Source organism: Citrus clementina, unplaced genomic scaffold, assembly GCF_000493195.1.
Source record: "Citrus clementina cultivar Clemenules unplaced genomic scaffold, Citrus_clementina_v1.0 scaffold_9, whole genome shotgun sequence".
Lineage (NCBI taxonomy): Eukaryota > Viridiplantae > Streptophyta > Magnoliopsida > Sapindales > Rutaceae > Citrus > Citrus x clementina.
Window position 1 is genome coordinate 6,260,130 of NW_006261964.1, and position 24,729 is coordinate 6,284,858.

The window sequence follows — 24,729 nt, forward strand, 5'->3', positions numbered from 1 at the left end:
CTTATGTCGACATTGCAACTTGCATTTTGAATCCACTTCTTAACACCTAGAATTGCAGCATCTTCTCGATATTACATATGTGTTCGTGGTATATTCAACATGTCTGCTCCATTTTTCCCTTCCATTTACGTTTGCACCTCCATTTAATTTACTTCATGTATGCTCACTTCCAATTGAAACGCAGTTCAATGTGCTGTTAAATTGATGGCATATACTTGACTATATTGTTCTCATTCCAATAAAGATTATTCTCTAATCAACAAACCTATTTCACAGATGTTGGGCATTTGGTCGCTTGCGTCTTAACCAACCACCCAATTTCGTTCATATTTGTTATTTAAAGCACTGCCTTTGGTGATAGCCATATAAGAGCACATGTACAGGTGTTGTATCTAACATCAATTCCATAGTTCCTGTTCCCCAACTTAATTTTCCCCATTCCCCTCCATTCCATTTTGCTCCACATTTTTTCAGATTTTCACTTGTTATTCTAATCCTAGCTATGGATCGACCAAATTCTTTAATAATCCAATCTAAATGTCTTCAAATTGGACGCAGATTTCACACAGTCTAATGGACCATTATTTCCATTAAAATTTTCTTTATTATCTTCACTCCACAATTTGTTGTTTTTCTCGTTCCACATTATTGTTTTCTCAATTATATTTTTTTGCCCATTTCTTTTCTCTCCTTCCTCTTTCTTTTTATAATACATAATGTATTGTTATTTTAATCTCATTTTCGCATTATTTCCATATGCATACACTACAAATAATGCCACTTACACAAGTTCTCATCTTTCTATATTAGTCAATTGTTAATAACAAGTGCAATTCCAAATTAGCGTTTTACGTGCATCCAATCCACCCACTGAGACTTTCATTTTTTTTCTATGCTTTCAACCTCTTCAACAATCCATCTACTTCATCTCTGCATGATTTTCTTTTGCTCCAGTTTCTTCCAACCTGCGGGATTTATCGGCTCTGACTTGCATTCTGAATACCACTAATCAACATCATGTGCAAAAAAATATAAAACTAAACAAAGCTTTTCATTATTTGTTCATTATTACTTTAATTACCATAAGTTAATCTCATTGTATTTTTCATTGCTACAGTACGATCCATTATATGCCGCTTGCAACAAATAACATGTTCAACATGTACATTTTTTTTGTCCCTCACATATTACTTGGTTCTACATATAGTTATTCCATATTTACTATTTTATTGTTATATACACCAATATTTTCTTGGTTTCTTGGACAATTAATTGCAACATTAACAGTTCCTGTCTAATGACCAGCACTCCCGGTTTCCTTCAACTACCAGATGACCACTTCACACCTGCATGATCTTGATACTTTTCATCTAACAGCCACTTTGCTAACCAACGGGCCTTTGGTCCAGTGGGAGAGCCCTTGCACTTAGAATAATGAGTGCAAGGGTTCGAGCCTCCATAAAAGCATTTATGGGGCTTATTTACAATCCTTCCTCAATTATCACATAATTGAGTGGAGCCAGTCTATTCCTCACGAAATGTGAGTAGAGTGGACAGCCCTCGAATATTTGAGAGGGTTTGAAGAATTTGGGCAGCGCTTCAGAGAAGTACATGCCACGATGAAGGTCCCAATTGTAGAATCTGTGTGTAAATATTAATTATAATACCTACAGTCCTGTATAAACAGTATTAAAAAAAAAACAGCCACTTTGCTAGATGACAAAACAAGGTGTACGGTACCCAAGGGGCACGGTAGACATTGCTTGATTAGAAATCCTGTTTTTCTTATTTTCGGACATTAAGCATATTTGTTTAGTTTAATGGTGTGTTTATATTTCGGATTGAAAAATTAAAAATTTTAAAATTAAAATTATTGACTGTATTTACTTCACAAAATGAAAATAAGAATGAGAATCATTTGAGTAAGACTCACAACAAAATGGGATTGGGGAATTTCCATTTGTGGGACCAACATTTTTAAATCCAATTTTATCTTCAATTCAAAACACAAAAAAAAAAAACCACAAAAGTCAAAGCCAGCAACCATTATTGATCAGATTTAGCAGCCATGTTCGACCCACGCTGATCACCAAATGCAGCAAAGCTAGTTGTTGCGCACACTGGTCGTTAGCCTCTTGTTATTCGTCGCAACGATGTTCGGACAATGGTAGAAACAAGCACGGGTGTTGTATATAACCCGCAACTTTCAATAACAAGAGCTTGTCGGTTGTCCAGCCACCACTCACGGCTTAGTCAAAATTGTTTTTTTTTTTTAATTTTTTTTATCATCATTATTATTATTTTTATCATTATGTTAATTTTTTTCATTATTATTATTATTATTATTTTATCATCATCATTATTGTTATTGTTATTTTTTTTATTCTCATGGTTATTATTATTATTATATTAACAATTAAGGGTCTTCTAATAATTTGGAACAATTCATTCTAATGTCAAAACACTGTAAACACATCAATACAAAAATTATACATTTCTATTCCTGTAGCTCAAATAAATAATTTATTTTTTTATTTATGTAATTTAAATAAATAACTTATTTTTATTTTTATTCTTCCTTCTTATCCCAATTTATTCTTATTCCAATCGATTCCAAGTGTGTAAGTTGATTGAAAATTATACTTTATGGATAAATACATCGATGAAATTATATTTACAAATTAATATACTTATCTTGTATAATTTTAGGTGACGAACTTATGTGGTATGAAATGATTGGTTGGTTACAAGCATCGACGGCTTTCACTTTTTAGTGAATCCCTTCATGCCACGTAAAGTGGGACAAGGGTTCTGAATTGATTGGGGCAGAAACAGGAAATGACTTGTAACGATTGTAATATATAAGTGTTGTGAGGTAGATGGATTCTTTAACCAAAAGAATGCTTGCGGATTAAACATCACTGTTTGCAGTTGCCAAATTTATCATCCTCTACCTACAACTCATGTGATAGTGATACATAGCTACAGTTTATCCTCTCTATCTCTATCGCATTAACTTGATTTCAAGAATGTAATACGCAAGTTGTAATGTAACATTTATATAGCATTGACTCGTATCAATATCCTCTTGAGGGAAGAAAAAATATTAATAAACAAACAAACAAACAAACTTGTATCAGTAACCTTTCATTTCAATCTCAGTGTTGGATTCTAGCATATAACTAGTAGTTGACACAAATAATTGTCATTAAACTGATAACAACGTTTCTAATTATATATTATCATCGAAGATTCAAGCAAAGAGTGCATGAAAGTGCAAGGTAATTATAGCTAATGGTTGACACAAATATATAGCTGTCATTAAACTAAATGTCGGTATTTATCAAATTAAATTATAGCTACCTTAGTACTAAATATGAGTTTAATTAGATGAGATGAGATTTGATGTGCCTTAAAAAGCTTTGCCCTCGAGCAATGCCCCTCTTTAGTATACCAGAGGTTCTACGTCACGATCTAACGAGCAACCACCAATTAATAATATTAAGACACATGGTAATAAAAATTAAAAAAAAATGGAATAAACAATACATATTCCCCTCTTTTTATTATCCCTATAAAATTTTTAAAGTACGAGACAAAACATTAAAATTGTCTCTCTCTCACGTAATTAACTCCATCTTATTCTTTTTTTCTCTCTCTCACTCAAACCTTTCATCTATCATCTTTTTAAAAAAGATATCGACTCTTTGACTGATTATGCATAATATGTGAAAGATTTTAGTAATATAGGTCCAGAATTAATTCTTTGTAATTATAGGAAGAGTTTTAACGGATTTGCAAAAGACAAAAGTTCAAATAATGGCTGTCGGTGGGGGGTGAACATAACTTTTTTTTTGGGTGAATTGTTAATTAATTTAATACCAATTTTAATTTGCCATAAGAATGAAACTAAGGGAAGTAATACAACTTTTTGGTCATTATTTGAAGCTATATTATCCTCGCTGTTGATTTGGCTTCAAAACGAGCTGAAACTCTTAAATGGTATTTTTCCTTTGATGAATAGATAGGCGAAGCAGCCAATCTATTTCAATTATTTAAAGCAATGGGAGGCATTGGAAAGTGATGAAGTGATTGGAATATTTGACACTGGAATTTGAGAAAGTTTTAATTAAAATGGCAGCACTCATGTTTCAAAAATCATCTTCTCTTCACCATCAACAGAAATCTTCTCCTTCGTAATAACAAAAATTAACTATAATCATTTTCATCAATTTTTTTTTTAAATTCTTCATCACGTTTTAAAAATGGCAGCCGGTGGAACAAAGATGAAAGATGAAGATTTGGGTGAGAGAGAGAGAGAGAATTAGACAGAGTTAATTAAGGGTGAGAGAGAAAAATTTAATGCTTCGTCTGTTCAAATTTTTGGTGGGATAAACAAAAGTGGATAATATGTAATTTTGGAAGCCAGCTCCCGTATTTAGATATTATAATCAATGGTTTCAGTTTTTACGTTAAATTGTAAGTTATGATTATATTAGAGTTGTTTTAAAATAGAGCATAAATTATAATTATATATGTAAAATAATAAATAATAAATAATTTATTATTATTTTAATTATATAATAATAAAAAAATATTCTATCTTAAAATAATTTTAACATAATAAATTCTAAATTATAATACGATACTTTTAATGTACCGTAAAATTTTTCCATTTAAGGTCATGTTGCAGCAGGCCAAGCATCAACCCAACTCTTCAATTTTTTATTTATGAAAAATAGTAAAACCAATTTAATATGTCAAAATATCGCTATGACTTGTCATTGGTATTAATGCCAAAATTAATGCTATTGATGGTAGACTCAGAAATTAAAGTCTTCCGAAACTTGCTTTTCGTAATTAAAGAGCCACTGCGAGTCCAGGCCATGGAGTTATTCGTTAATGGTCATGGCGAGTTTTACAATCAATAATTTTTAATGCTCGCAACTACCTCTAAATTATTATTAAAAAAAAAAAGAGAGAGAAAAGGACTTAGTACTAAAAACTTTTATAAGACTGTAATCGCTAATTGTTAATTTTTTATAAAAATAAATATATTTAATTAAATATTAATTATATACCGCTATAGATGCACATGTTGCACGAGATGTATGTTAAAAAATTTAACGATTGACTTAAGTTCAATATTTAAAAGCTAAATAATTCAATTATTTCATGGACAATTAGACCTGTGAGAGCATCAATGATGAGCGTCCTGACTTCAGCTCTCAACCAAACGTTTTGTTATGGATCAAGATTTTCTTCTAATTTAATTTTTATTTAAATAAATTTTATTAATATAATTAGTGATTAATAAATTAAAAAAATAATTAAATTATAATCATTCACTAACATTAAAACACAAGTGGCATAAGATCTATAAAAAATTATAAGTGCTCATATTAAAAAAAGATCCTGATCTTTTGTTATGATGCTCATAGTGTGCAACGGTACATTGCATCATTTATATATTTAAAATTTTTGCGTTATAATTGTGATCGTACTAGCTGAAGCTTCACTTTAGTAAAGTGAAAGTGAAGCTTCTCGCCACTTCAGCTGAACCTTAGTTTCCCGTAACTCCATCATTTGAAATCAATAGCAAACTTAGGGAAACGGTTTGTTTAATCTCTAAATTTTAAATTAACTGTTGGTTTAATTTTAATATTTTAAAAATATCTTAAAATATAAATATTATTGATTATATTACATTTTTATCTTTACTTTTAATAATAATATTTTTACAATAATTTTTTTTACAAATACCAAATTAACTTTAAAAGTAAAGTAATCGTAAAAAAAATTTACATTAATTTTTATCTTCTTTTCTATTTAATTTGATTAATTAATATTTTTTTCTCTTTATTAATGCCCCAAGATTATTGCCATGATATTTTTGTAAAATATATATTAAAAAAGGCACAATTCTAATCTGTGGGCTGTGGCAATGAGGCTGCCAAAGTGCCAAGTCTCAAATTTTGGTGCTGTACATGTCGTCGGTTTTTGTTGGGTGTAATAACAAAGCGGCATTAAATTCCTTTTCCACGTAGTCATCAATTCATTCAATTCAATTTCTGGTCAAACTTCAAAAATAATTTAGCCCCCCTGGTCCATATTTGCATAGTAATATATATTAAAAAAAATTATGTTTGTTTACTCCTAAGAAAATTATTGGAATCATTTAAATCATTTACATTATAGTGCAGTCTAAATTTTTATATTCTCGATGGATAATTTTTTCTGAATTATGTTTGTAAGGTGATGATACTACGATTTATAACCTATCTTAGGACTCAATTGGAGGGAAGTAAGCTGGTTTTGGTGGCTGTAATGATATATACTTGCAAAACTGGGTCAAGAACTAGCCAAATTAGTTGTCCACAGGTCAATGTCTCAGTAACCACAATCCCATTTTTGGCAAACTAATTAACACTTCAGTGACTTGTCCCAATGTATAGTGGTTACATGTCATAATCTGAATTAATTTTTCGTTGTTCAATCACAATCATCAATTTTTTCTTTGCTTTAATTAAAAATTTAAACAGTAGAAAATGATTTTTTTTTTTTTTCATATCAATTTTTCGGTAATCAATCTAATAGCGGAACCAAACCATGCGGTGGGCTCGAATATTTAAACCAAAAAATTAATGGAAGGGCTTGTATACTAGAGACTCCAGTCTATATATGGTAAAGAAGCAGACTGAATATAACAGTCAACAGACACCCAGGTGTTTAATTTGGACTCAAAACAGAACCAAGTACATTGCAGTTCAGCCGCCCTCTCTCATATCCATTTTCCAAAAAAGGAACCAATTAAGTACAGTAAATTAAATTTAAAAAAAATATGGGGAGAAATTGCCATCCTTTGTTGAGTGGGAGGAGAAGCAAAGCGGAGAAACACAATCATGGCCTCAGTTCAGCTGAGTTGCTCTCATTGGCTAGCCTATGCGAGGTCTTTTTACCCACTTTGTCTTCTGTTTCTTCGGAGGGCAAAGAGGATCGTCCTAGCCAGGCCCTGGAATCTTTTTACAAGGCTTCTGGGGCACAGGCCCCAGTTCCTGATAAGGTAATTAAATATTCAACTTAAAAGATTAGTTAGTTTTTATTTTTTTATTTTTATCATTTAGAATAACGAGTCAATGCTCGTTAATCTGAAATTGATCATAAACATATTAATCCAATATCCAACTTAAAGATTAGCTCTTTTTAAAAAAAAAAAATTATTCAGAATAACGAGTGATTGCTCGTTAACCTGAAATTGATCATTAACATGAATTGGTTTGTTTGACTGGCAGGTGGCGGAGATTGTGGTGAAGAGGCTACTGACTGAAGCTGTGATATTGATCAGAGTGGTGTTGCTGATGCTATCCACAAAGCTGGGGACGTTGATGCTTTGTGGGTCTCTTTGTTTAAGTGAGAAATGGCCTTATATTAACAACTTTTCAAGCATGTCATTGGAGAAGAGGGAAAAGGTTTTGCAGAAATGGTTCAAGAACTGGATTTTTACTCCTGTTAGAATTGCATTTTTTATCCTCAAAACTTTTTGCCTCTTCGTTTTCTTCTGTCAGGTAACTTCTTTCACTTGGAAAATTTCTTTGCATTTTTTTGTTATTTTTGACATATACATCTACATGAGTACTTTTTTTTTTAAAAAAAAAAAAAAAAAACTTGTTGCAATTCTATAGAACCATTTCAATATGAAATTTGTGAGATTTTAGATACATATGCTTGCAGTTTAGCTTAGATGTCAACCGAGCATTGACTTAAAAATCTATTATCACAAATAATTTTAGAGAAATGTATTTTTAATCCATATTTATAATAAAGTAATCTTTCAGTTACATTTAATATAACTTACAATCACTAAAATAATACAAAAATAAGTAATAAGCAAGTGGGTCAAGTGAGGCTAATTTTATATTAATTGTAACTTAAGGAGAGCCTTATAATAAAGGAAATGAGAAGAACACGAGCAATCAATAAATCAATTAGGTCTTATAATTAGAATTTGACACTATGAGTGCGTTTAAAATTGAGATTGAACAGTTGTGTCTTAAAAGTTACCGCACTAAAACGTTTGATAAACACTAACTGTTGTACCTTACAGCTATGTTGAGATAATTTTCACTTATAAGATGAAAAATCTATTATATCTTTAATAATTTTATCAAAATTATTATTTAAAATTTATATTTACTATATATTATTAAATTTTGTTTCGTTGTTACAATTTTTTTCTACAGCATTTGTAGCTTAAAAGTTATAGATTCAGCTACAGCACCTTAATCTCAAACAGAACTTATAAACCACAATTTAATATTTAATTGCTGCGCTATAGTGTTAGATTCACATTTTTCTAAAAAAATGTGGTATATATTATAAATTTTAAAAATATGTATAAGTTTTGTGATTAATATGTTTCATTTATTTTCTTGCCTAGGAAAGTGCCGTTTAGTATTTTACATAGTTTAATATTTAATTGCTGCTCTATAGTGTTAGATTCACATTTTTCTAAAAAAATGTGGTATATATTGTAAATTTTAAAAATATGTAAAATTTTTGTCATTAATATGTTTCATTTATGTTCCTGCCTAGGAAAGTGCCGTTTAATATTTTACATATGAAATATTGAAAATTATAACATTACTATACCCACAAATTATTATTCTAAAATTTAACTTCAAACATGCCGCATCCGGACGAAAGGACATATTATTTAGGAGTGAGTTTTGGATATGTTTTATGAACTGTCGTAAATTGTTAGCTTTAGCAAATGTTTTTGAAAATAAATGGGTAGGTTAAAGACTTGAGAATATAAAAAATGGCAAGTAATAAATATGATTTTATCATTTAAAAATTTTCAATAAATTTATAAATCAACAATTTTTTCGTATTTATTATAAAGATCACTTTCATAATTCAACATAGTCCAAATTAAGGGAAAAATTATACAGCCAGCCATAACTTAGAAATTTCCAATCTCTTTGATTCCGAGTTTTGAGTACTATTTTAGGATTCCTGAAAAAATGGAAAAATCATTTTTAATAAAAGAATTCATCCACGACCAAAAAGACTCTATCATGATTCATTGGTCACATATTAATCACACGCATTAAAGCAGTTGTTGTAGATTGGATAAAAAATTTTGTGCCAACAAGCAAATATATATATATATATATATATATAAGGAAAACAGATAAACATATTGAAGGATAAAACATCGTTATCATTTGTAATTAGGTTGTTGAATTAATTTATATGTAGGAACCTTAAATGAATACTCAAACAAATGAATTGGATAGATACTATCTTTGTCATTGAAATGGAATGAACAGATAGAGAGAAATAATAAATTTACAACATTTAAGGGTGAGGGGTGTCGGAATCCCACATAGCTTGATTAGAACTCAAGAATTTCGTTTAAGGACTTTTGAGTGGACTCAAATCAAAAGCGATCTAATTAAGATAATATATGTTATACCTAAAAGCAACCTATTATTACAAGAAGCTATGATGTTGAAAAATTAATATTGTTTTGGTGCTTGCTTTGACCAAAAGATTTGGGATTATAGATTTTTTCTTTGAATTCAATTACAATAGTTTTTGGGTACAAAAGTCAAGAATTAAGGTAGAGAAAGAGAAAGATCTTTATTTGATTTATATTTATGAGAGGTGATCAAGTGCGCACAATCGCGCTCTATATCAAGTTCCTTATATTTATTTCTTTGGTACAATATAGTTAGAGAGGCAAGAAGCTAAGCGAGTCATAAAAGAAGCTTACTCTTAATACATGACATACTAAGCAATAAGAACACAACCGGTATACAATTAAAGTACATTTGCAATTCACAAATTCGCCGTTCCTTCTGCAGCTTGATGAAAATGGAAAAAATCCAGCATGGGAAGCGATTGATTATCATGTAGAAAATGATGAGGATGTGTCCGAGGTTCAACAGGAGAGGCCTCTAGAGAAGGGAATAGTTGAAACAATGTATGAAACCGACTCAACCATTGTACAGTCACTCACTCAGAAAGGCCTCCAAGTTACGAAAGATTCTAAACAGAATGTGTACAAAATCAAATGTGATGTTGTAATTGTTGGCTCTGGTTGTGGAGGTGGTGTTGCAGCAGCTGTTCTGGCTAGTGCTGGGCAGAAGGTTGTTGTAATTGAGAAAGGGAACTACTTCACTCCTAAGGATTATTCTCTCCTTGAAGGTCCTTCATTTGAGCAACTATATGAATCTGGAGGGATCCTTCCAACTACTGACGCGAGCATGACGATTCTGGCAGGATCAACTGTTGGTGGCGGCTCAGCTGTCAACTGGTCGGCCTGCATCAAGACACCCAAGTCCTTGCTTCAGGAATGGGCAGGGGACTATAAGCTCCCACTCTTTGGTAGCCCTGACTATCTTTCGGCAATGGATATCGTGTGGGAGAGGATTGGTGTTACGGAGAATTGTGTACAAGAGGGGTTCCAGAATCAAGTACTTCAAAAAGGATGTAAAAATCTTGGCCTTGATGTTGAAAGGATACCCAGAAATTCCTCGGAGAATCATTACTGTGGATCTTGCGGTCATGGCTGTAAAAGCGGAGACAAAAAGGGGACTGATAGTACCTGGCTTGTTGATGCCGTAAACCATGGTGCAGTCATTTTAACGGGATGCAAAGCCGAGAGATTCATATTGGAGAAGAGCGATAATGGAAGCACAAGGACAATGAAATGCTCGGGAGTGATAGCAAAAGCTTTGAATAACGACATCAGAATGAAGTTTCAGATCGAAACAAAAGCAACAATCTCAGCATGTGGGGCTCTATTGACTCCCCCTTTGATGATCTCTAGTGGATTGAAGAATCAGCACATTGGCAAGAATCTTCACCTTCATCCTGTTCTGATGGCCTGGGGATACTTTCCAGACTCAAACTTAGAGTTCAAGGGAAAAAACTATGAGGGTGGAATAATCACATCGGCCCACAAGGTGGTTTCAGCAGATTCCGAAGTGAGAGCCCTCATCGAAACTCCTGAATTTTCACCTGCAAAATTTTCTGTATTTTGTCCTTGGTTGTCCGGAATTGACTTTAAGCAAACCATGTTGAAGTATTCAAGAACCGCACATTTGATAACAATAATCAGGGATCGCGGATCTGGAGAAGTTAAAGTAGAGGGAAGGATAAGCCATAAATTAGATCAATTGGACAAAGAAAATTTGAAAGCCGGATTGAGGCAGGCATTGAGGATTTTAATAGCAGCAGGAGCCGTTGAAGTTGGCACTCATCGGAGTGATGGGCAGCAACTCAAATGTGAAGGAATTACCGAAAAGGAAGTGGAGCAGTTTCTGGACACAGTTTATGCAGCAGAAGGGCCAAAGTCACCAGTGGAGAACTGGATGGTCTACGGTACTGCCCATCAAATGGGAAGCTGTAGGATGGGGGTTAATGAAAAAGAGGGCGCGGTTGACGAGAACGGGCAGAGTTGGGAAGCGGAAGGCCTATATGTTTGCGATGCTAGTGTTTTTCCAAGCGCTGTTGGTGTCAATCCCATGATCACAATCCAGTCTACTGCTTACTGTCTCTCAAAGAGAATAGCGGAATCCTTGAGAGAACAGTCCTCATAAGGTTTACTAATTCTCTACATTGCCCTTCACTCATGCTGATGAGTGAAGGACTTCGGTTGTTTCAGTCTTCATATGTCAAAATGGTATCAGCAGTTACATTTAGAAATTGTAATGACATGGATTGTGTAAAATTTGGGTACTCTTCAGATGAGAAAAACAATATCTATTACTGTTATGAGATTTGATGCATAAATGTTTGTTGTCTTAGAAAGAATACATTTTGGGATTCTTTAAATTTTACCTATGAATCTCATGAATGAGACAAATAGAGTTGAAGAAAGCTACCATGCAAAAGAGTTTATCGTCTACAAACAAATTCAGCAGTGTGTGCGATTTGAAAATTTTGGCTTACTCTCTCTAATTTCTCTACGCTCAGAGATACAACGACCGGACGTGGTACTGTTTACTCAGCTTGAGTGTCTTGGTTGCTGATGGAATCTGCAACAGTTTTTAACTGACTAAGATAAACCTCGGGCCGACACGCCACGTCATCATATCCATAACTGTTTTGACAGATTTCATTCAAATACTGGGTTTTATTTCTCTATTTGATTTTCAGTCCTCAGATTTTTTTTTTTCATTTTTATTTAATTTTCTCCTTGGTGGGAAAAGTCGTTAAGGTATCAAATCCCAACTGTATTGAACAGCCGCTATCAACCGAGTCAAGTTCAGATTTATTTGCTATTAGTATTTTTTTCAATGTATGCTAAGAATTGTCTTTGTTTGTTAGTGTTGTCCGTAGATGTTTTAGTGATTTGTCCATGTGTTTGCTCTATCGGGGATCTTTTCAGTTACTATCATTACAGGAACTTAAAATGAGATCACACACCTGTAGACCGTCTAGTTTTCAAACACATTAAAGTTTATTTAAATGGCGGGGAAAAAAAAAGAATAGTGGTCCGACAGATCAGTTCTGTTAATTGGTATAAGCCGATCCAAGTTAGAATGCCTAATGTACAAGCACAGTTGCTGCTTTCTTGTTTCATCCTTATTACAACGTTACAACACTTGGAGCTTTACAATTGACAAATTGAGTTGGATCTGTGATCAGTGAATGATAAGGATTTTCTTCCACATTGTTGTAATAAAATGCGGATCCTTCTTGCCTTAAGTAGCTGAAAAATATGGCATTCATGTTCTGTCAACCGTCATGCACTTATGTACATTAATTTTGAGAAACAATCTTGTCTTATCAGTCAGAATCCATCTCGCGGAATGGTAACGGAACTGCCTTCACAGCCCTGAACTTGCCAACATTGCTTAGATGTTCATTCTCTAACCTGTTACACAAGGCTGTGTAATTAGTACATGGTCGAGTTGTCACACAATCTATACTGAATTTGCGTGAAACAGAAAGTACCTGTAGAAATTCCAGTGCCCTCGTCGTATGACTTCCAATGAAGCCATGAAGAAATCTAGCATACGCCACTGAACAGTGGTAACATGGAACCGCATCACGGTCTCCACCCAAGCTATTCTTAGAACTACATTCAAGGCCTAAAATCGAAGTTCTCACTGTGTTAGGATAAGTTTTCAAATGTTTGACGAGAAAGCCAAGATTAACTCTGGGAAAATAGACAAAGGACTCACAATGGAAATGTAGTAGATGCTTTTGTTCCTCAGAATCAAGTCATCTCTAAGCCAAGGGTTCCTCGAATTTGGGTTCAAGAATCCCCAATCCTTGACAAAATCCCAGTACAATTGATAAATAGTGGCCACCACAGAAGTCACCAAGACTATGCCAAACCACAGGTAGTTGCTCTGCCTAGTGTATGTCAATCTCGCGCCGGCTGCCACCATGGCTGAAACATACTTGCCCATGTTAGCCAAATGGTTTGTGTCATATTCATCAAACCATCGCCTTGCACACTGAGAGTCAAATTATAGAATGTTAGATTTTATAGTGTGTCCGTGGAAGTCAATAAAGAAATTAACTACTAGGTGTATAAGTTTGCCTGCATTGCACGCCAATAATATGGCAAAAATGAGATGACGTAAGCAAGCTCCCTGTATAGTCTTCCATTCTTGCAGGTGTCATAATGATGTGTTTTGAAACTTCCAGCTAGAAAATAGCAGGCTGTCGATTCTAAGTGTCTCAATAATGGAATCTGAAAATAAGAAACAATTGTTGATGATCACAGAGGAAATATACAGTCAGCTGATTATGTAATTGAGAAAACTTCATGCCTTGTTTCACAAGCAAGTTTCGATACTTTTAAGTTCGAAACTTGCATTACCCCATAGTATGTGTTCGATAGATAAAATTTTAACACTGATTGCTGGTTAGAGTGATTACCTGGCTAGTAAGTTGGTCAGCCATGAAAAAGTCTACCATCAAAACCTGCATTCATCAAAGATGATGTTATATTTGGCTGCTTTTAGATCCACATATGCAATCCATCTCTGTATTGAAGAAGTGAAAGTAGGTAAACGTACCTTATAAAATGGTGAGCATATTATGTTACGAATTATGCGAAGGAAGCAGTAGCGAGTTGGGCGATAAAAGATGTCAAATGGGCATATGAGCAGACAAATTGAAATCTAGAGATGTATAAGAGTGTATTAGTAATTTAGGATGTAACAGAGTACTTTTGCTACTATCATATGTCAACAAATTCACACACACTAAAGTATTTCTTGCAATTAATGCAATAATGGAGCTAACCAGAAGGAGGATTCCAGGTATGGCATCAATTTTGCTAGGCGAAAAGCCGCTAGCTCGTAGGAGGAGGTGCACAACCATTGCTGCAACAACAGCAGTCATGAAAGTGGTGCAAAGGAGAAATGCATCTCTGTACTTGAGTGCAGTGTTGGGTGAAAATTCAAATATGAAGTTGTAGTTGATCCTTGTGCTCTTCCACATGAACAAGTTACACCCATACATAAACAAGTGCAAGCACAATAATGCAAACACACTGCACAACAAAAATAAAATTTCCTTCAGTTCTGACTCAATGCATATCAAACCCAGCAAAGATGGATGCAAATGGGCTCAAGCCCACCAAAGTCATTGATTGGACTCTAGGCCATATCGTAGCACCTAATTTCTTGTCTTTTTTTTTTTAATCACTTTTAAGTATACCTTGTGCATTGTTCTATGTTAAACATAAAATGCGCACCTGAAAACAGGATAAACAGTTTCCATGTAAGCAGCTTCAGTGTTGGCGGAAAATATGCCAGACAAGTGAGCCAGAATTGCATATACACAAAATAATGATACAAAACAACCTGTAAAAAGCCCTGCAATAATGACAACAAAAAGAAACTCAAATCACTCAAATCATCCATGGCAATAAATTCTCCAAAACATCTGCCTCAAACATATGGTGGGGAATCAAATATATGCACTATCTTCGCTTTGTAATCCAAATTAAATTTTTGTCCACTAATGGGATTAATGCTAGCTGCTAGCCAGATTTCGTGTGGGATTGAAAATGTCAATGCTGCTTGGCATTATCTTATAGTTAAAGTGATGTTGATGCCATTAATAGTGGCGATCTCCAAAATTGTAATGCTAGAACACATACACACTGAGATCATCCTTTAATATAATGTGACTTTGCTATTGCGATAGGGCTGCTACTTTATGATTTATGAATATCCTAAATAAGAAACGGCTTTTTACAAAGGTAGAAATGCAGTGTTGCTGTGATTCATTGAAGAAAGAATTTTTCAATTTTCAAATGCCAAAAGAAAGAGGGAGAGAGTGTGTGAGTGTTACCAACAAAAAAAGTGACCATGTGAGATTCCTTCTGTTGCTGGGGTCTCAAGAACTTCATCGCCTTTTTTCTGTCATTGTTAGCGAAGTGCTTTGTGAATATGGACTCCACTTCATCCATTAGTCTAACCACCTTATCAAACCAAATATAATAACGCACTTAATCACATGATTAATTAATTACCTATTATAATTAATAACGCATTTCCCATGCTCTAAATTTAGCTACAAATTCATATATGATTATATGAACTAAAGGAAATTTTCTGAGGTCAGAATAGTAATTAAGTAGAGATCTAGTAGAGAGTACCAAATATTTATAATGGGATTTTTTACCTTATCAGAACTAATGAAATGGGATCTCTTCACTACTTGGAGATAACTTGCTGATGCCTTCTGGTTTGATACCTGTTTACATGAGAAATTAAGTATTTGTTTAGTATACTAAGACATGCTATAAATAAATAAAAAGTACAAAATTCAATCTTCCGAAATATACAATACTACAAAATGATCGAAAGACGCTTTATTTTCTTTTTCCGAAAAAGAATATTTTTATGTGAAAAACAAAGTTTTTTTTATAATTTTATCAAGTCTGTGCATTATTTATTGTTCAGTGCAATCACCACTAAATCATGTATTATTTATTTATCACACTGATCATTGTCATTTAACTGCTCATTATTTAATTTTATTTTTATCACAATTATGTAAATGATTTAACGAGAACCCTCTACGAAAAGGAAGATCTAAAGTGGGAAATTAAAGCAAAACCTTTAATTACCAAAAGTAAAACCAACATGACTAAAATATCTTTATTGTGATAATTTCCCTTTTATATATGTACAATGTCATGTGCGATGTGGCCTGACATATTGTTACCACCTTACCTTGTCGAATTTCTTGAGTATCTTTGCAAAAGCCACCATATTCAGTGAGCTGCCAAAAAATAGTTTAAAGATTAGATTTTTTTTTTTTTTACTTACGGAAAAGAAGAAATATAAAATCTTAGCAACTAATTAAAGAAAAGCCTAATAAACTCATGTGATCATATTATTTGATGATGTTACGTTGAAAAATCTATGCAAGATTTTGTCACCAGTCACCACCCCATGATTTGTATTTTATTTTCGTGCGTGAATGTGTTATCACATAAAGTAAATGTCAACAACAAGGTAGTCATATCAATTGAAGGTCTTGCCGTCTTGGTTATGTTACGTCCCAAGAAATGTTCTCATTAAAAGGCACTAGTGTCCCTATATTTGTTAAAATAAGGCCGTCTAATTAACACTTAACATTTTTTTTTTTTTTAAACAAAGAGCTTGACGTCCGAGCTTAAGAATCCTGCAAACATCCGCATATTTGAACTAATAACTTTCAATTAAATATAAAAAATATACACGTCTTTTGTAGACCTTTGACACTAAAATCATCATTAATGCAAACCCTAAGGACACATGCATGATGAATAAGATTAATGTAATTGAAATTTGGAAATTACCTATAAGTTTTAAGCAGACCAAGGCCTCTATAAAGCTCAACAAATGCACCTCTAATCATCTTTTCAGCACACTGAATCTTCTTTCTGTTAATGAAATTGCCAGTGCCTGATTCTTTCTTAGGATTATTGACCAAATCTTCCCAAAGCATCGATGTAACAGCACTTATTGTACGTGCAGGTGTCTCCGCAGGAATATCAATCCTCATGGCCACCTTCGGCTTCCCCTTTTTTGTTTTCGCCCAGCTACTCGCTGCATTTATAAAACTCACTCCATTTCTCTCAAGTGCTGCTATCACATCATCTGTTTCAGTGGCTGCAGCAGTACCATCACCGCTCAAGGCTGCCCCCCCTTGACCATCTGGAATATTAATTTATCCAAAAAAAAAAAATGAAGTTAATTTCAAGCATACGTTGAAAATTTTTTCTTCTGTCGCAATCAAGACCAAATTTTCACGCAACATATATAATAAAGCTGTGACAGGTGTAGCAATAACAATAAGTCTTAGCTAGCTACCAACCAAAAAACAAAAAGTTACGTGGTGATAGTATCCGTATTGCTGGACCGCGCTATTAACTTTAGCTTCCTGCAAAATGTCTCTTGTGCCTATCTATTAAAATTGAATTTGAACTTTGACAAATTAAGGACTAATATGAATAGGTCATTTAATTTTGACGTGTAACTAGCGATTTGAAAATTTTCAATGCAATTTGTACACGAAGAGATTTTTAGGACCTTGAGTATAGAATTCACTTCGCATTTTTTGAATAATTTATTCGCGGCTCTCGTTCCATTTCAGGAAAATTATTTTTTGTGGACCAAGATTTAATTAGTGCACCATAAATGAAGACCAAAAACAGCATCGGTTGTTGTTGATCCACTTCGTCAATTGGAGTCTCAAAGTTTCCATTTGCTTCCAGTGATTTTCTGATTTGGACTCGTATTCTCCACTACCCAGATTTGCATAATTATTCAAAAGTACCCATTAGCGATCAAAAGATAATTCCATAACTAAACATTTAATTAGGACCATGAAAATAAATAAAAAAATTAAAGAAATTATTTAGATATGTAACAGTACATGCATTATAACGTGGAAATGTCCCCCGTAAAAGTAAAAAAAGAAATTAAGCTCACCGGAAATATCAGAATTTCTTGGACAAGGTGTCCAAGAACGAGGGATAATTCCACCACTGGGTTTCCGGCGCCGGTCGATGAGAATCTGCTTGAGTTCAAGAAGTATTTGAAGTTGTTTGTTCAAAATTTCTCCTCTCTCTAGAAACTCACTCTCTTTAGTCCTGTAAAATTGATTCACCTTATTTAGCTCCCGATCCAATCTCTCAAAAAATGCCCTCACCTATTAATAATAACAATACAAAATAATTAAAAAATAAGTTAATTTATAATTTATATATATATATGTATGTATACACACACCTCATCTTCTTCAGAAAACAATTGAGCAAGCTCAGTCTCATACACTTCATGATCATCTCCTTCTTCCATTACTTTTCTCTTGACCTGCAAGTACAGAAGAATATTAAGATATATATATATTTATTTATTTATTATTTTTATTTACTTTCAACAACCTGAGCTCTGCCTCTGCATGTCATTTTTCGTCTTTTTCACTGTTTTTTCTCTCTCTCTCTTTTTTTTTTGTAATTAATTGTCTGTGGGTAGCTTTCCTTTTTTTGCTAGTCACGACAGTTTCGTGATATTTGCCGTTTGTTTTCTTTTTTTGTAATTAATAATTGATATATACATATATATATATCAAAGAAAATATATTTTACGTTATTATCATACTTTTAACATTTGTTTTTTGTCCTACGATTTAGGACCTCCTGAAACGGGCGGTGGAGATTTACTACACGAAAACAAATAATTCTTTCTACCGGTGGGACCCAATTCAATCGGACGGTGCTGATATTTTCCAGTTATTGTTATTACTTTAAATTTTTTAGCAGCTACGAAAGCAGAAAATCACCTGAAAAAACAGAAAGCAGTGTTCTGGTACGGCGGTACGTAAGCAAACAGCAGAAACAACGAGGATCAAATTTCAAGGAAAAAAATTAAATTAAAAAAATGAATCCCGAAATATCGGAGAAAAAATGGGCCGAAACAAGAATTTTTTTTCTTTTTTCGCCTGAAAATATTGCCGCTTTGCTTTTCACACACTATTGGCCTGACACACAAACACACACTAGCCAGTTATTCGGCGTAGTGTAATTACACCAATTTAAAAAAAAAAGGCAAAAAAAATAAATAAAAAAGAATGTATATATTAAAAGAAGATCATGATAATATCATATCATTATTATTATTATTATTATTATTGTTGTTGTTGTTTTGAGTTACCTGAATGATATTTTCAGCTTCGTTATCACGGGAAAATTTAGAGGCAAGAAAACGAACGGGGTCGCAAATGGAGAGTCCAAACACTCCATTATTATGATTGAAATCACAGTGATGTTGGTGTTGTTTTTGTTGCATTTTGGAGAGCTTGATTTTCTTGATGTGTTTCTTGAGTTGCCAGTAGTTAACGAAAGCATCTTTCCATTCAGGTATCAGCTGAGCTTCAAGCTCTTTTGAAAACTTCACCATTGCTGTTTGTTGTTGTTGTTGTTGCTTCTGAAGATATATGAAGAAGAAGATGAAGAAGAGAGGGCCGGTAGCTATAGCTAGCCTAGCTTATCTTAGCTTAGCTTAGCTTATTATTAATTATAAACAGGGAGAGCGAGAAGAGAGGGTTTGTGTGTGTATATATAGAGAGAAAAAAGAAAGAGAGACGTGTAGAGAAGTGAAGACGAGTTTGCTTCCTCTAACTTGTTGTAGATGGAATCATTAAAAAAAAAGAAAGAAAAGAAAATATTGTTGCATATTATCATTGGGGATAGAGGAGAAAAAAGAAAAAAAAAACACGCAATGATGGCATTTTTGTAATTAGATGTACAAAATCGTATCAAACATTCTCTCTCTTTTATTAACTTAGAGTATATTGATTTGGTTGATAATGATGATTAATTATTAGAGAAAACTTGTGGTGCAACTGTGGTACCGTGCCACAGTTGCATCCAGTCGTTGGATGTCAATGGACTCCATTCATTCAAGTGCATCCAACGGCTAGATGCAACTGTGACACGGTACCACAGTTGCACCATAGTCAAGCCCTAATTATTAACAATAAGATATATCCAATATTCAATATTAGTCCAAAGTTTCATTAATTAGTACTGAATTGTTATAACTTGTAAGTCATTATTGCTGTAAAATAAAAATAATAAGTTCTAAAGTTCGTAATTTTATTGAATAGTAAAAATTACATATAGCTTGTTAACCGTGTTTTAAAAATTACAGTTGTTGGACAACAATATACCAGTAAACAAAGCTAAATTCTCTTATGCAGCCCTTTTGGATTTTTTTTTTTTTAATTTTCAAGGGTATTTAGTTTTTTTTTCACATTTTATTCAAGAGAAAAAATTTATATGAATTTTTGTAAGAGTTAATAAATTTGATTTTCTAATATTATGTGGGTTTACACCTTTGAACATATTTTAATCAGAAAGTGCACTCTCATTCGATGAATCACTAAAAAGTAAAAAAAATGTTAATATAATTTCAGATATGGTGGTTCACAAATTGCAACAAGTTAACAGTGTATGAATATATTATAAGTTTAATCAATTTGTTATTACTGATATCATACATTTTCCCTTTCATGTGAAAGCAAATGAAATGTTAATTACGGACCCCACCATTATTCTTTTAATTAATTTTAAAAATTTAAACCTTGTCGGTTGTTGCACTGGTCTGTATATGATCAACTAATGGAAGGCTTCGATTTAAGCAGAAACATATGCCATATATGTAACCATATTTCTAAGAAGACATGACCATACTTGCTTTAGGTCATTAAGGAATTAAAAAGGCATAACTCATCAATGAAAATAGAAGCACCAAAAACAATGAGTAGTGATCTGAGCTCTTGTTGAAACATAATACTTTTTTTTTATTTGAGCTCTTGTTGAAATAAACACAAAATGTTAATTAAATTGAAAGAAAATTGAATGATAGATACTTCAATTTTTTTATCTCAAATTTTATTTTAAATAATATATTATTATAATGTGTTATTTATTAAATAATTGATAATTTTTTAATTAAAATTCGAGTTAATTAATTGTATGATCTCACTGTCAAATTGATAAATGATACAAATTTAGGATGTATGGTACTATTCATTAAATTATTAACTGAAGAGTAAAATTAGGTGCCCACTTATCTATTGATCATTAATTAAGTCGAAAGAAAAAAAATTAAATGAGTGGATTATCAGGCACCTCGATTATTGTCCTTTTTTAATTAAAGTTTAGTGGCATGTGGGAATAATCCGAAGCAGGATGTTGATAAGGTTGGCAAAGATTTTACTTGATTCGTAATGCTAAGAGCAAAGGAAATTTATTCAATTTTTTTTCCTTTATCAGAATCTTTTTCATTACTCTTTATATATATATATATATATCTTTTTAGTTTAATTAATTTTATAACCAGAACGTTAAAGCATTAAGATACTGCTTTGAATCTTGAGCACTATAGCAGCCAGAAAGAGAGGGGAAATTAGAGGAACTAAAAAGGCAAACTCGTTATTAATGCCCTTTTATTATTTAATATTTAATTGCAGTTTTATCCTCCATTAATTCTTTGAGTTCCCTTTGATCGATTGAGAGAAGAAAAATCCACATAGGCTTGGCTTCTGTTGATTATATTATATATATATATATATAGATATACATATAGGATGCTTGATATGAACACAAAAGACGTAGCGATTACTGAATGCAAGCTGTATGTCCAATATTCTGCGTTCACGTAGCATCATATTAACTCATGGAGCTATCAACATTTGGTCACAGAAATAGAAAATAATCATTTTTTTTTAACTTGTAATATTATTTATATGAATTATCTTAATTTTCTTTTTCTTCACACGTAATGAATATAGCTTACGAAAATTTGGTTCTGATGTTCGTTATGATTTATATGTAAAAGGATAAGAGTCATGACACAGATACGCAAGCAAATACAACAAATTAATAGCTTGTCTCGACCTTTCTCAAATCAACTGCTAGCTGACCAACGGCTAGAAATTCTATCACAGAAAGAGATATTCCAAAATTATGCTAACATATTTTTCTGTTACTTCAGCTTACTGAATTTTAAATCATTTGAGATGCATCTTCTAGGGCAAATTGAGAAAGAAAAATAATAAAAATTAACCCGAAATTTTGTTAAACCAAATCCGGGCGTTGGACCATCGTCTAAAGACGGTTGGCAGACAATACGCCCTCTCCCAATTTTAGTTTGATTTGAGTGAAAAACATTAATTTTCGGTAGTTTTGGCGGATAAAAATTCGGTTAAAAAAACTTTTTCGTACGGTTTGTTCACACTAATCAAAGAGCTTGAGTTCCTCAAGGAAAATCAAATAGTGTTGACTTTGATGGCAAAGAAATTGTATAAGCTTTTCTTTGCATATCTTTCTTAAGGCCAAGAATAAGCCATGCAATCAAATGGGGCATAATTGATAATATACGTGGCGCTAGCGATTTGGAAAGCAACACAAGCATTATGGGCAAGTTGTTAGAATATAAATAGTCAAATCAATTAAACAAAGTGATCTCGAATAAATGTTCAGCTTCTTTTCCTTCAAAAGTGTCTCTTCTTTTCACCCTACAGAAACCTCAAATGGAAGATGCTCTAGTAAGGTATCTTAGCAGAGAATATTCCCATATAAAGAAACGAATTAACGTAAGCATATTGGGGAGTGGGCAAAGCACTTCGACCAGAAGCTAAAATCAATGAATAATAAGTTTAAGTTGGGAACCTCATGCACGTCCCCGCTCCCATGATCATTTCTGCACTGCTAACTCATCTTCCACAATTCACAGCAAATTAAGTAATAGTAATTGCAAAGCTTCATTTTATGTAAGTGGGGACGTTTCTTTGCATTAAACAATTAAGTAAATTAACTTGATATGTTATTATTGATTCCGCCTTGAATCAGGAAATTGTTTTTTATAAAAAAAATGGTGTAATAAACAGGAATAATTATTTGAAATCCAGAGTTGTACGTTGTAAGCATGAGCAGTCCCAATATGTAATAGGAAAATTATCTATCATCCACTTTAAGTTTTCTGCATTATGAAAAATAATACATTTATTTAAGTTTTTACCCTAAATTTGTAATTTGAATCGATTATTCACAAAAAAGTCATAATTACCCTTACAAAATGACAAAACAAGTCTAAACACAAATTATAGTAATAATTATTTTGTAAAGGTGATTTTATTTATTTTTAATAGATAGTTGATACAAATTACAAACTTAAGGTGAAAATTTGAACAAATTCAAGCTTTTATAATATTTTTAATAACAAGTTATTCTTAAACTTAAGATGGATGATTGATAATTTTCTATATAGTATTGTATTATCTAAAATGAAAGCTAAATTGTGGTACACTAATTTATTGATTAATGGGATTTATGACCTAAACATTTTCAAAAAATCAGTTTAATTTAATGGAAATAATTTTCATATGTGTTCTATGGTCCAATCAACTTTAATTGCCAAGGCTTTTCTCTCATTTTTGAACCAATAATTAAAACTCTTCAAAGTAGTAGTGTTCTGTTACCTAATTCTGCCAGCCAATTGAGTATATCAATGAATTCCGCATTCTTGATTTTAGCATTGGGATAATAACATTGGGATTCCAAAAGTTTTACAATTTTTCTTTTACTAACAAGTTTACAAATTTGTATCAAATAGGTCCCCGAGACCATGCTCTTATTTTTACATCTTTAGTAATTACTATTGTATATATCACACAATATTAAAGAGTCAGCAGCATTTGAATAATAAATATTGTTAATAGCTTCCATATAACCTTTAACTGTGTATAAATCAACAAAACCTAAATTCTTGGCTAATATTTAGCATCATCATCTTGTTTAGCGTAGTCATATGAGAGCCTATTGCATCTCAGTGGTAGCCACGTGGATTACTTATGGAGATTAATTTATTAAACAACTAATTAGCGTTCTAAAATTCAACAATTTGCCATTCAAATGAGAATTAACAAATTGAACGTGGCAAAACATAGACTAAAGAAGTGGACAGTCTTTGGGTGCGTTGGAAACACGTGTATAGATTCTTTGCCAGAATAATCGATGTTGCATGCCAACGAAGCAGGACTCTAGGGGCTGTCATAAAACTATTAACAAGTTGTTTTGTACAGTGTTAAAAGCCCAAAATATTCATTAGCTTTTAAGTGGGGTTTTGGGTGAAGGAAATTGAATAAAAATTCGCCAGTACTTTTTCATTTTAGTGTGGATGACGTTTGCAAACAATTGACCCTTTCTATGTTTTCCCCCACTAACACAATTATCCCCCCACATTTTATCATTTAATTGCTTAGTGGGATTATGCAGGGTTCGAACCTTTTGATGCATCATTGTTAATTTAGAAATTATCTTTTACAACAGAAAAAGAAAAAAAAAAACGGGAACAAATAAATCTTCTTGCTCTATATATAAAACAAGTAAAAATCTCTGTGTATTTACTATTTAGAGGACTTTACCCCATTAGTTAGTCGTATTTAAATTTCAAAAGTGATAAAAGGCTGAAAAATAGATTTAGCCTTTATCTATTCTCTTATATTTTAACATATATACATACACACATATATATATATACACACACACACCCTAAAGAAATATTTACGTGCTTTAGATGAAGAAATAAGGAGAATTTAAGAAGTTTTGTTGATTACCAATTGATATTTGTGTTGATTAGTTTTATTTTTATCTTTGTCTTATTCTTATCTTCTAATTTTCTGATGTTA

The 24,729-nt window shown here is 32.5% G+C and overlaps 2 protein-coding genes across 3 annotated transcripts; one reads left to right on the forward strand and one right to left on the reverse strand.

Moving 5' to 3' along the window:
• The first annotated feature begins 6,841 nt into the window (after positions 1–6,841).
• LOC18032718 (long-chain-alcohol oxidase FAO1) lies at positions 6,842–11,750 on the forward strand. Its single transcript, XM_006420219.2, has 3 exons — positions 6,842–7,063; positions 7,293–7,565; positions 9,870–11,750. Exons 1-3 carry the CDS (start codon positions 6,842–6,844, stop codon positions 11,607–11,609), a joined length of 2,235 nt encoding a protein of 744 aa, XP_006420282.1. The 3' UTR covers positions 11,610–11,750.
• A 739-nt stretch (positions 11,751–12,489) lies between these two features.
• Positions 12,490–19,534, reverse strand: LOC18032439 (phosphate transporter PHO1). 2 transcript variants are annotated; one of them, XM_024182836.1, is made up of 15 exons: positions 19,188–19,534; positions 18,264–18,347; positions 17,964–18,183; positions 16,829–17,186; positions 16,218–16,266; positions 15,664–15,735; positions 15,331–15,460; positions 14,729–14,849; positions 14,275–14,524; positions 14,046–14,150; positions 13,906–13,950; positions 13,565–13,717; positions 13,200–13,478; positions 12,970–13,106; positions 12,490–12,889 (listed from the first exon to the last, which is right to left on the reverse strand). In XM_024182836.1, exons 1-15 carry the CDS (start codon positions 19,431–19,433, stop codon positions 12,802–12,804), a joined length of 2,337 nt encoding a protein of 778 aa, XP_024038604.1. In that variant the 5' UTR covers positions 19,434–19,534; the 3' UTR covers positions 12,490–12,801. The 2 variants fall into 2 exon arrangements, with proteins under 2 accessions (XP_024038604.1, XP_024038605.1); XM_024182837.1 differs by lacking the exon at positions 19,188–19,534 and adding an exon at positions 18,419–18,448.
• Between the last annotated feature and the right edge of the window lie 5,195 nt (positions 19,535–24,729).

Bases quoted from the DNA above. Each gene is read 5' to 3' on its own strand.
- LOC18032718 (XM_006420219.2), top strand. From the start codon at position 6,842: ATGGGGAGAAATTGCCATCCTTTGTTGAGTGGGAGGAGAAGCAAAGCG. The intron at 7,064-7,292 runs GTAATTAAATAT...TTTGACTGGCAG, and splicing joins AGGCCCCAGTTCCTGATAAG to GTGGCGGAGATTGTGGTGAA. The intron at 7,566-9,869 runs GTAACTTCTTTC...TTCCTTCTGCAG, and splicing joins TCTTCGTTTTCTTCTGTCAG to CTTGATGAAAATGGAAAAAA.
- LOC18032439 (XM_024182836.1), bottom strand. From the start codon at position 19,433: ATGGTGAAGTTTTCAAAAGAGCTTGAAGCTCAGCTGATACCTGAATGG. The intron at 15,461-15,663 runs GTAAAAAATCCC...TGGTTTGATAAG, and splicing joins ATTTCATTAGTTCTGATAAG to GTGGTTAGACTAATGGATGA. The intron at 14,525-14,728 runs GTGCGCATTTTA...TTTGTTGTGCAG, and splicing joins ACTGTTTATCCTGTTTTCAG to TGTGTTTGCATTATTGTGCT.